At 40.0% G+C, this 12,377-nt stretch overlaps 1 protein-coding gene across 1 annotated transcript; it reads right to left on the minus strand.

Moving 5' to 3' along the window:
• Positions 1-663: 663 nt before the first annotated feature.
• sat2a.1 (spermidine/spermine N1-acetyltransferase family member 2a, tandem duplicate 1) lies at positions 664-9,200 on the minus strand. Its single transcript, XM_014206882.2, has 6 exons — positions 8,980-9,200; positions 8,161-8,212; positions 7,674-7,757; positions 6,485-6,586; positions 4,782-4,822; positions 664-2,715 (listed from the first exon to the last, which is right to left on the minus strand). Exons 1-6 carry the CDS (start codon positions 9,040-9,042, stop codon positions 2,542-2,544), a joined length of 516 nt encoding a protein of 171 aa, XP_014062357.1. The 5' UTR covers positions 9,043-9,200; the 3' UTR covers positions 664-2,541.
• Between the last annotated feature and the right edge of the window lie 3,177 nt (positions 9,201-12,377).

The following is a 12,377-nucleotide window of genomic DNA, read 5'->3' on the forward strand; positions in this document are numbered from 1 at the left end:
CCTGACTAGTCTCCCAGTCCCTGCCGCTGAAAAACATCCCCACAGCATGATGTTGCCACCACCATGCTTCACCGTAGGGATGGTGCCAGGTTTCCTCCAGATGTGATTAGCAGTGTAATTAAGGTTAGGATTAAAACCAAATTTTAAGAAGATAAATTGTAGAAGTAGGCAGGGTTTCGCCATTAATTATGACTTTGCTGTTGTGGAAGCTAGTGTCAACCCAATGTGCCATGATGTTAGTCTCTTTGTCTCCACCCTCTTTGGCAAAAGTATAGAGAAACTCATGTTCCTCTTTTAAAATATTAGCTCAAAAGTATTGTGGAGCTCCTGTACCTAAATATAAACAGTACCGGCCGCCAAAATTAGTACCTGAACCTATTTCAGTCCAAGTCCTGAAGATTCTAGGAATGACCCGTCTATCAATAGAACTACAGAGATGGAGAGTACAAGTACCCTACCTACCACAGGATCTAATGTAAGCAGCCCATTCTACTAGAAGATATAGCCAAATTGTGGCTATTCTAGCAAAATAGCCTATTGTACAGAGTAGCCAAATGTCATTATTTCCATGATGACAACATTTTATGTCAGATTTATATTTATCAATAGCTGGTTGGTTCAAGGGAATATATTGAATGATAAAATATTATGAGCACACAACTGTATTGGCACATCACTTTATTCCACAGTGTGTAACATACACAACAAGTAGCCTATAATGTCATCTTCAATGCAACAAGAAGTGTGATTACACAAAAAACAAGGTTCTTACAGTGATTTCGAAGTGTTTTACTTAGTGACAACAGAAGTGGGATTAAGTGGCTTTTGTTTAAAACACCAACTCAAGGGAGGTAAACATTTTTTTTTTTAAATCTAATAGCAACACTGTAAACTATGGACTTCAACTCATGTAACTCTTTGTAGCCTATATACCAACACTGACGTTTTTGCTTCTGACAAACTATTTGGCTGCTGGACAACAAATACCACAAAGTGATACCTTTATCGAGGAGTTATACACCTACCAATGAATCTAACGGCGCTCTATAAAGTGGACGTGAGAGAAAGTGGACAAGCCATCGTAGAAAAAGAGCACACACTAATGTCAGCTTTACAGACAGACTTGACATATATCTCACTGTATCTGCCCAGTCCACATCATCATCATCATCATCATCATCATCATCATCATCATCATCATCATCATCGCTCTACACTAAACAGCTCTCTAAGTTGTGATTTACAATAGACATAAAAAGATTGTTTGCAATACATATCCAGAGTATTATCTTATATGGGACGTTAATATAATAGCTGGTAAGATTGGTCTTTGATCTACTGTGGCTTTATCACCGTATTTCATGTAATTGCTTTGCTTGATTGTTTTTGCTTAGTTTAAAGGTTGATGGTGAATAACATATTGTAATGTATTGTTGATGGAAAATGCCACGAATAGAACTATAAGCTAATGCCACATTTAATTGCCTTTTTCTTAGTGTTATTGGCCACCATCTGATAATCTCGAGATAAAAAAATTCAGATGAAACATATTTTCATTAAAGAGATCTATTTTTTTTTTTAATTGATGAATCGCTATTGCAAATTACAAGCCTTGGTTTGTCGTATTTGCTTAAAGCAACAGTCTGAGCTTGGAGAAGCTAATCAAGTAACTTAAACAGGCATTCAATCCTGTTGAAGGTGAAACAGGAATCAGTTGAAAAAAATCACATTGTGCTTCATCACAACAACAATTACACAGTAGTTATAATCATCAATTGACATGTGGAGAGCTTGGTTATATAAGGTTATATCTGCAAAAAGCTGATTCTGAGATAATTGGCTTTAAATTTCAAAACCCATTAGTTTGAATGGTGTCAGACATTTTGATCTTGTATTCTTTTGAACTTAACAACAGGAATTGGGGAATTAAGAGTACTTTGAACAGAAAGAACATGGTTATGTCAATAACAAAATGTTGACAAAAATGCACATACTGTAGAACCTTATAGTCCCAAGCTCTCGATGTGTATAAGACATGTGATTTTATAGTATTGTATAGGTTCCCGTTTCACCAGATTTCTCACATATTATCAATGGGTGTCTCTTACCGTAGCTAAGAAAGCAGGGAAAGGTGCTATGGGGTCACAGGTAAACAACACATTACTGTTCACACAACTAATGTCAACAACTATAAGATAGTTGGTGAACTGTCAGTTCAGCTACAACCTTTTTGCATTGCATTGGCATCGTTCCAACACTTTGAAAATACATCCTGTCTTCCTCGTTTCGTTAAAGGTAATCACTGATCTGATATTAGTAAATGAATGAGAACTATGCAAAGAATTCCCTAATGTTCACCTATTCAATCATATTAAATCAGTGACTACTTTACTTCAGGAAAGGAAAAGAAGAAGAAGGAAAGGTGCAATTTTTAAGTATTGTAACAGGGGCTTTGAGTTGGTTCTTTATCCCTGCATATGTTCTAGGTTGACCTCAGTATTGCAATGGTCAGACGTCAACCCAGTGGGGGGAGGGGGGTGTTTAGGTGTCCCCCTGGGCCAGTTGTTCCAGCGCTGCCCCCTCACAGCGCATGCAGTGGTACCCCATGTCTGCCGTCACATCAAAACATCCCTGGCTGAGGTAGAAATCCAGAGATGGTTTGTTCCAGTCCAGCACGGCGAAGTTGAGCTGGGTGCAGCCGGCGGCCAGGCCCAACTACAGTACAGGGGTGTGTGTGTGTGTGTGTGAGAGGGAGAGAGAGAGAGGAAAATGTCAAATAAAGTCAAATGAGGGAAAAAAATGCTTGAGGATAAAATAAAGTGACATATTGTCACAAACATAAATAATAACAAACATACAAACAAAAAGCAATACACAGCGGCGCACACACGGAAGGAAACATGCATGATTGTGTATTTTGCACTTGGCCTCACGAGAAAAGCTAAGGCTTCAGGATAAACTACAATAAACTACAGATGTATATACAGTTGAAGTCGGAAGTTTACATACACTTAGGTTGGAGTCATTAAAACTCATTTTTCAACCTCTCCATAAATGTATTGTTAACAAACTATAGTTTTGGCAAGTTGGTTAGGACATCTACTTTGTGCATGACACAAGTCATTTTTCCAACAATTGTTTATGGACAGATTATTTCACTTAGAATTCACTGTATCACAATTCCAGTGGGTCAGAAGTTTACATACACTAAGTTGACTGTGCCTTTAAACAGCTTTGAAAAATCCAGAAAATGATGTCATTGCTTTAGAAGCTTCTGATATGCTAATTGACATCATTTGAGTCAATTGGAGGTGTACCTGTGGATGTATTTCAAGGCCTACCTTCAAACTCAGTGCCTCTTTGCTTCACATCATGGGAAAATCAAAAGAAATCAGCCAAGGCATCAGAAAAATTATTGTAGACCTCCACAAGTCTGGTTCATCCTTGGGAGCAATTTCCAAATGCCTGAAGGTACCACATTCATCTGTACAAACAATAGTACGCAAGTATGAACACCATGGGACCACGCAGCCATCATACCGCTCAGGAAGAAGACACATTCTGTCTAATAGAGATGAACATACTTTGGTGCGAAAAGTGCAAATCAATCCCAGAACAACAGCAAAGGACCTTGTGAAGATGCTGAAGGAAACAGGTACAAAAGTATCTATATCCACAGTAAAACAAGTCCTATATCGACATAACTTGAAAGGCCGCTCAGCAAGGAAGAAGCCACTGCTCCAAAACCGCCATAAAAAAGCCAGACAACGGTTTGCAACTGCACATGGAGACAAAGATCGTACTTTTTGGAGAAATGTCCTCTGGTCTGATGAAACAAAAATAGAACTGTTTGGCCATAATGACCATCGTTATGTTTGGAGGAAAAGGGGGAGGCTTGCAAGCCAAAGAACACCCTCCCAACCGTGAAGCACAGGGCTGACAGCATCATGTTGTGGGGGTGCTTTGCTGCAGGAGGGACTGGTGCACTTCACAAAATAGATGGCATCATGAGGTGGGGAAATTATGTGGATATATTGAAGCAACATCTCAAGGCATCAGTCAGGAAGTTATAGCTTGGTCGCAAATGGGTCTTCCAAATGGACAAAGACCCCAAGCATACTTCCAAAGTTGTGGCAAAATGGCTTAAGGACAACAAAGTCAAGGTATTGGAGTGGCAATCACAAAGCTCTGACCTCAGCTTATAGAACATTTGTAGGCAGAACTGAAAAAGCGTAGGCGAGCAAGGAGGCCTACAAACCTGACTTAGTTACACCAGCTCTCTCAGGAGGAATGGGCCAAAATTCACCCAACTTATTGTGGGAAGATTGTGGAAGGCTACCCGAAACGTTTGACCCAAGTTAAACAATTTAAAGGCAATGCTACCAAATACTAATTGAGTGTATGTAAACTTCTGACTTACTGGGAATGTGATGAAAGAAATAAAAGCTGAAATAAATTATTCTCTCTACTATTATTCTGACATTTCACATTCTTACAATCAAGTGGTGATTCTAACTGACCTATGAAAGATAATTTTTACTAGGATTAAATGTCAGGAATAGTGAAAAACTAAGTTCAAATCTAGTTGGCTAAAGTGTATGTCAACTTCCGACTTCAACTGTACATATTCACATATGCACAAACACACAGGTGTGCAAAGGTCCACATGCAAAGGTCCACATATCAATTGCACTCAAGGGGAAGCTTTGTCAATACAATTACACCACAGCCAGAGGGTTTAATTATATGGCAAACTTGAGTAACAGGGCAGCATCACTCACCTGAGCTACTTTGCTCATCAGTGCCTTCCCGATACCTTTACCTGTGATGCCAAAAGAGAGATATACATGAGATACGAAACGTAGGGTTATTTATCGGCTTAATGCTGTTGGTATAAATAAACTGATTAAGCAAAATGCAAATCAATGTGCGGTCCACGTTTTTTTGTTTGACAAATATTGTTCCTGGAGACCATCTAGACTCATTTATTTGGGTGCGATGCGAGTTCTACTTTTAGAATTTGTTTTGTTGTACACTGGTGGAAATGAGAGAGAAACAGGTGCAAACTGTGCAATCGCGTAGTGGATCAGGCACATGTTGCATCACACTAGTTTAACAGATGTGCAGGAAATTGACAGCAGGATAGGTGAACTGCAAGACCTCCACGTACAGTGCACTCGGAAAGGTTTCAGAGTCTTTGACTTTTTCCACATTTTGTTGTTACAGCCTTTTTATAAAATTGATTAATTTGTTTTTTTTCCACTCATCAATCTACACACTATACCCCTTAATGACAAAGCAAAAACATGTTTTAGAAATGTTTGCACATATATAATAATCCATAAAAAAAAAAATATATATCACATTTACATAAGTATTCAGACCCTTTACTCTGTACTTTGTTGAAGCACCTTTGGCAGCGATTACAGCCTTGAGTCTTCTTGGGTATGACGCTACAAGCTTGACACACCTGTATTTGGGGAGTTTCTCCCATTCTTCTCTGCAGATCCTCTCAAGCTTTGTCAGGTTGGATGGGAAGCGTTGCTGCATAGCTATTTTCAGGTCTCTCCAGAGATGTTCGATTGGGTTCAAGTCCGGGCTCTGTCTGGACCTCTCAAGGACATTCAGAGACTTCTCCCGAAGCCACTCCTGCGTTGTCTTGGCTGTGTGTTTAGAGTCGTTGTCCTGTTGGGAGGTGAACCTTCGTCCCAGTCTGAGGTCCTGAGGGCTCTCGAGTAAGTTTTCATCAAGGATCTCTCTGTACTTTGATCCGTTCATCTTTCCTTCGATCCTGACTAGTCTCCCAGTCCCTGTCGCTGAAAAACATCCCCACAGCATGCTGCTGCCACCACCATGCTTCACTGTAGGAATGGTGCCAGGTTTCCTCCAGACATGACGCTTGGCATTCAGACCAGAGAATCTCGTTTCTCATGGACTGAGAGTCCTTTAGGTGCCTTTTGGCAAACTCCAAGTGGGCTGTCATGTGCCTTTTAATGAGGAGTGGCTTCAGTCTGGAAGTGTGCCTTTTCCTGAGTAGTACTGCGGAGATGGTTGTCCTTTCGGAAGGTTTTCTCATCTCCACAGAGGAACTCTTGAGTTTTGTCAGAGTGACCATTGGGTTCTTGATCACCTCCCTAACAAACCTGTTTTCACTTTGTCATTATGGGGTATTGTGTGTAGATTGATGAGGAATAAGGCTGTAACATAACAAAATGTGGAAAAGGTCAAGGGGTCTGATTACTTTCCAAAGGCACTGTATATTCTGAATCCTCCTCTCTAGTTTGATTAAAACAAAACTGGTCAAGACCAAGGCCCATATTCACAAAGCATCTCAGAGTAGGAGTGCTGATCTAGAATCAGTTTTTAAATCATGATGAATAAAGAGGTTGGTGGGGGAGGGCTGATCCTAGATCAGCACTCCTACTCTGAGATGCTTTGTGAAGACGGGCCTCAGTCTGCTTGCCAGCAGATGTAGCTGTCTAACCTCTGAACTCAGGCATCACATACAGGTCCTCCATGTAGAGGGCCCGTCCTTTCCACGAGCTGTAGGTATAGAAGTAAAGTGCGTAGCCCACCTTGGCATGGCCTGCAAACAAACACACAGGTATCAAAGTCAAGGTCAATAATTCTAATAATAATATCAATAATATTGACTGCACACACCCTTAAAACACACATACATTTACACATGCTGCTCACGCTTGCAGACAGACAGGCAGACACATAAACACAAACATACGGCCCATTTGCTGGCAAGCAAGCAGACAGACACTAAGGTCAAGTCTATGCCTCAGGACATACTGTAATACTGAACACAGAAAAACATGTCCACACACGCTTAAAACTCACTCACATATACATGTGTGTATGTCCGCAAACAAACAGACACACACTCACAGATGAACTAAAACCTATCCTCAGGCGTAGGTACGTGAGCAGGCACACACACACACACACACACACACACACACACACACACACACACACACACACACACACACACACACACACACACACACACACACACACACACACACACACACACACACACACACACACACACGCAGAGATAGAGAGAAACCATAAAGACAGAGCAATAGATGTGAAGCGGTGTCTGTTAATGAAATGAACCAGTTGGCCAGGCAGGCAGCTTCTGTTCTGAATGTGTAAAAAGAGGCGTGTTATGGAAGGGAAAGAGTCTGGCAGCTGTTGGAATGCATAATGTTCTTGTTCTTCTGGCTTCATAAAAAAATATGTCAAGCCCCTTAGATAATGAGTGGGCAGACAGAGAGCAGCATAGTCAGCCCTGACAGAGGATGGTTAGGTAACAAAAAGAGAGCTAATTAACATATGGAGCCAGCCTGGTTACTATGATGGGGAGGGTAGATGGAGAAGAAGTTATAATATATCTGAAATCCTGGAAGTTCATGAAACATGGTTTCCGAATTGGGAAAATCAAAACCAGCATTGTGGAGGCCCATTCCATTTCGCTTTCGTAAATCATTTGAAATTCAATTCATGAATTTAAAGTATAATTTATCTCCAATCTCTTTTTGAAGACATTAATTGAATTACTAGTCACTTTCTGAATTGATGGAGTTCAAAGGGAATTGACCCCAACCCTGGTCATGTCAGCACATAGAAACTGTGTCTATGGTAAGTTCTTCTCTCACCCTCTTTGGTCCTGTGTTGTTCGGGTACTTCTGCGACGATACCATGAAAGAATGGGTTTTTAATGAACCCATCCTGCTCCAAATCTGGAGGGGAGAGATGACAAAGATACAGAACAAAAAGGGTTAAAGTGATCTACACTCTTAGAATAAAAGGATTCCAAAAGGATTCTGCGGCTGAACCCATAGGAGAACCCTTTTTGGTTCTAGATAGAACCCCTTTTGGTTCCAGGTAGAACTTTTTTGGGTTCCATGTAGAACCTTCTGCTGAAAGGGTTCTAAATAGAACCCAAAAGGAACCAAAAGGGGTTCTTTAAAGGGTTCTCCTATGGGGGCAGCCAAAGAACCATTTTTGGTTCTAGATAGCACCTTTTTTCAAAGAGTGTAAACTCATTATTGAGTGAAAGAAAAAGTACATTAAAATATGGCATTTAAATTACAAAAAATTAAATAGGGATTTTTTTTAAATAGCCGGAATGAATGAATCTACCTTTCTGTGTAACTTTCACTTGGTCCAATACTTTCTCGTATTCAGCCAGTTCCTGAGGACACATGAGGACATAAAATACAAATTAGGCCTAACAAAATAGCATTAGTGTTATTGATTCCAAACATAACTTTGATTTAGCACTGAGACTATCATAGAAGGCTTGTATTCTTAATAAGGCACGAGGGAGTGCCTGGATACAGGCCTTAGCTATTATAAACTGGTTACCACCAGAGCAGTAAACCGTTGTATACGGGTTATACCACAGCTGTCAGCCAATCAGCATTCAGGACTTGAACCACCCAGTTTATAAAAGACTCTCTGACACTAGGGACACGTTTTCTGTTGCAAAAAGTTTTACAACAGACCAAATGTGTTGCAACAGAATCTGACTAATGAATAGACCCCAGCACACGTTTTGGAAGGTTCAGGTAGAAATACATAATATAGAACAAACATGCCTCTCCCCGATATATAGACCAAGGAATCATGTTGGCTCCATTTATGGCATTTGGTCCAACGTTCGACAACGTTTGGCAACATAACGGGCCAGTTTTGAAAAAACATTTGTATAAAAATAACTGAACAAATATGGCTACTGTAGCATATCGAATAACATTATTTTGTTTTGCCAGACAAAGAATGGATACAATGTAGTCTAACAGTAGCTGCAAACAAATTATTTTATTTCTCATGATGAGGAACAGCGATCTATGTATTGTGGATACTGACGTAATATTTCTATGCAAATGAATCATTCATGTCTCCAAATTCCAAGCACGTGCGGGGCGGCCATGCACACGCGCATCTGTGACAGCTCACCAAGATCATCCGCGCGATATCTTTGCAGTCTTCCAGTGTAGAAGCACGAATTGAGAAATCCATATTATGAAATATATATCAAGGATGTAGAATATTAAAAGATAGACCGAGGTCAGACCAAGATACAGTAATCCGAAAAAGTGCCGGAACGTGAAAAAATCGCTTTTACATCACAACCGTAAAGTCTAGGCTGTTAATAATTTAATAGCGCCCTCCGTGCGTAGGTGGCGACCGTGGGAACTCGCCAGGAAACACAGTCAACCCCAGTAGCACCAGTGGACCTCGAAATTATACTGGGCCAAATACGGTCTGAAAAAGCAGAAACCTGATAAAAAAGTACAGGAATTTTTTTCTTAGTGGGAAATTAATATACAATTAGCTAGTGACAAATGTGTGGAGTTTGGAGTTTGTGACAGCAACTATGTGAGCTTATTACAATATTATAGGCACTATGTCCTTGGATTTCCTATGATCTATGTAGAAGGACCCCTTACCTAACGACTTATGAGCGTCATAGAGCAAAACATGTTACATGTTTGTGTCAGCTTTTCGTAGATAACCCTTGGGGATCCACCCTTGTCTCATAAACACTGCTCTACCTCAGCCCGGTTTAAAATTCTTTCCACATCTGCTGAGACATCCATTACATTTTGTATTTTGAAATATGTGTGTAATGCCAAATCAAATCACATTTTATTTGTCACATGCTTTGTTATCAACAGGTGTAGTTTAACAGTGAAATGCTTACTTACGGGCCCTTCCCAACAAAGCAGAGTGAAAGAAAATAGAGAAATAATAGAAAAGTAAAACACGTAATAATAAAAGTAATAATAAATACACAATGAGTAACGATAAATTGGCTATATAAACGAGGTATCAGTACCGAGTCGATGTGCAGGGGTACTATGTAATTGAGGTAGATATGTAAATACTGTATAACAAGGAATGAAGTGACATGTAATAAAGAGTAGCAGCAGCATACACTACCATTCAAAAGTTTGGAGTCACTTAGAAATGTCCTTGTTTTTGAAAGAAAAGCAAACATTTTTGTCCATTAAAATAACATCAAATTGATCAGAAATACAGTGTAGACATTGTTAATGTTGTAAATGACTATTGTAGCTGGAAACGGCAGATTTTTAATGGAATATCTACATAGGCTTACAGAGGCCCATTATCAGCAACCATCACTCCTGTGTTCCAATGGCACGTTGTTTTAGCTAATCCAAGTTTATCATTTTTAAAGGCTAATTGATCATTAGAAAACCCTTCTGCAATTATGTTAGCACAGCTGAAAACTGTTGTTTCTGATTAAAGAAGCAATAAAACTGGCGTTCTTAAGACTAGTTGAGTATCTGGAGCATCAGCTTTTGTGGGTTCTATTACAGGCTCAAAACGTCCAGAAATAACTTTCTTGTGAAACTCGTCAGTCTATTCTTGTTCTGAGAAATGAAGGCTATTTTATTTAAGTAATTGTCAAGAAACTGAAGATCTCGTACAACGCTGTGTACTACTCTCTCCAAAGAACAGCGCAAACTGACACCTAACAAGTCCTCAACTGGTAGCTTCATTATATAGTACCCTGCAAAACACCAGTCTCAACGTCAACAGTGAAGAGGCGACTCCGGGATGCTGGCCTTCAGGCAGTTGGGGCAGGTGGGGCATATACAGTTGAAGTTGGAAGTTTACATACACTTAGGTTGGAGTCATTAAAACTAGTTTTTCAAACACTCCACAAATTTCTTGTTAACAAACTATAGTTTTGGCAAGTCGGTTAGGACATCTACTTTGTGCATGACACAAGTCATTTTTCCAATAATTGTTTACAGACAGATTATTTCACTTATAATTCACTGCATCACAATTCCAGTGGGTCAGAAGTTTACATACACTAAGTTGACTGTGCCTTTAAACAGCTTGGAAAAGTCCAGATAATGATGCCATGGCTTTAGAAGCTTCTGATTGACATCATTTGAGTCAATTGGAGGTGTACCTGTGGATGTTTTTTAAGGCCTACCTTAAAACTCAGTGCCTCTTTGCTTCACATCATGGGAAACTCAAAATAAATCAGCCAAGGCATCAGAAAAATAATTGTAGACCTCCACAAGTCTGGTTCATCCTTGGGAGCAATTTCCAAATGCCTGAAGGTACCACGTTCATCTGTACAAACAATAGTATGCAAGTATAAACACCATGGGACCACGCAGCCGTCATACCGCTCAGGAAGAAGACACGTTCTGTCTCCTAGAGATTAACGTACTTTGGTGCGAAAAGTGCAAATCAATCCCAGAACAACAGCAAAGGACTTTGTAAAGATGCTGGAGGAAACGGGTACAAAAGTATCTATATCCACAGTAAAACGAGTCCTATATCGACATAACTTGAAAGGCCGCTCAGCAAGGAAGAAGCCACTGCTCCAAAACCGCCATAAAAAAGCCAGACTATGGTTTGCAACTGCACATGGGGACAAAGATCGTACTTTTTGGAGAAATGTCCTCTGGTCTGATGAAACAAAAATAGAACAGTTTCGCCATAATGACCATCGTTATGTTTGGAGGAAAAGGGGGTGGCTGCAAGCCAAAGAACATCATCCCAACCATGAAACAGGGTGGCAGCATCATGTTGTGGGGGTGCTTTGCTGCAGGAGGGACTGGTGCACTTCACAAAATAGATTGCATCATGAGGATGGAAAATTATGTGGATATATTGAAGCAACATCTCAAGACATCAGTCAGGAAGTTAAAGCTTGGTCACAAATGGGTCTTCCAAATGGACAAAGACCCAAAGCATACTTCCAAAGTTGTGGCAAAATGGCTTAAGGACAACAAAGTCATGGTATTGGAGTGGCCATCACAAAGCCCTGACCTCAATCCCATAGAGAATTTGTGGGCAGAACTGAAAAAGCGTAGGCGAGCAAGGAGGCCTACAAACCTGACTCAATTACACCAGCTCTCTCAGGAGGAATGGGCCAAAATTCACCCAACTTATTGTGGGAAGCTTGTGGAAGGCTTCCCAAAATGTTTGACCCAAGTTAAATAATTTAAAGGCAATGCTACCAAATACTAATTGAGTATATGTAAACTTCTGACCCACTGGGAATGCGATGAAAGAAATAAAAGCTGAAATAAATCATTCTCTCAACTATTATTCTGACATTTCACATTCTTAAAATAAAGTGGTGATCCTAACTGACCTTAAACAGGGCATTTTTACTTGGATTAAGTGTCAGGAATTGTGAAAAACTGAGTTTAAATGTATTTGGCTAAGGTGTATGTAAACTTCAGACTTCAACTGTATATAAACTGTATTCTACTGTATTTTGGTCAATGCCACTCCAACATTGCTCGTCCTAGTATTTATACATTACTTAATTCCATTCTTTTACTTTTAGATTTGTG

Source organism: Salmo salar, chromosome ssa07 (genome assembly GCF_905237065.1).
Source record: "Salmo salar chromosome ssa07, Ssal_v3.1, whole genome shotgun sequence".
NCBI classification, from domain to species: domain Eukaryota; kingdom Metazoa; phylum Chordata; class Actinopteri; order Salmoniformes; family Salmonidae; genus Salmo; species Salmo salar.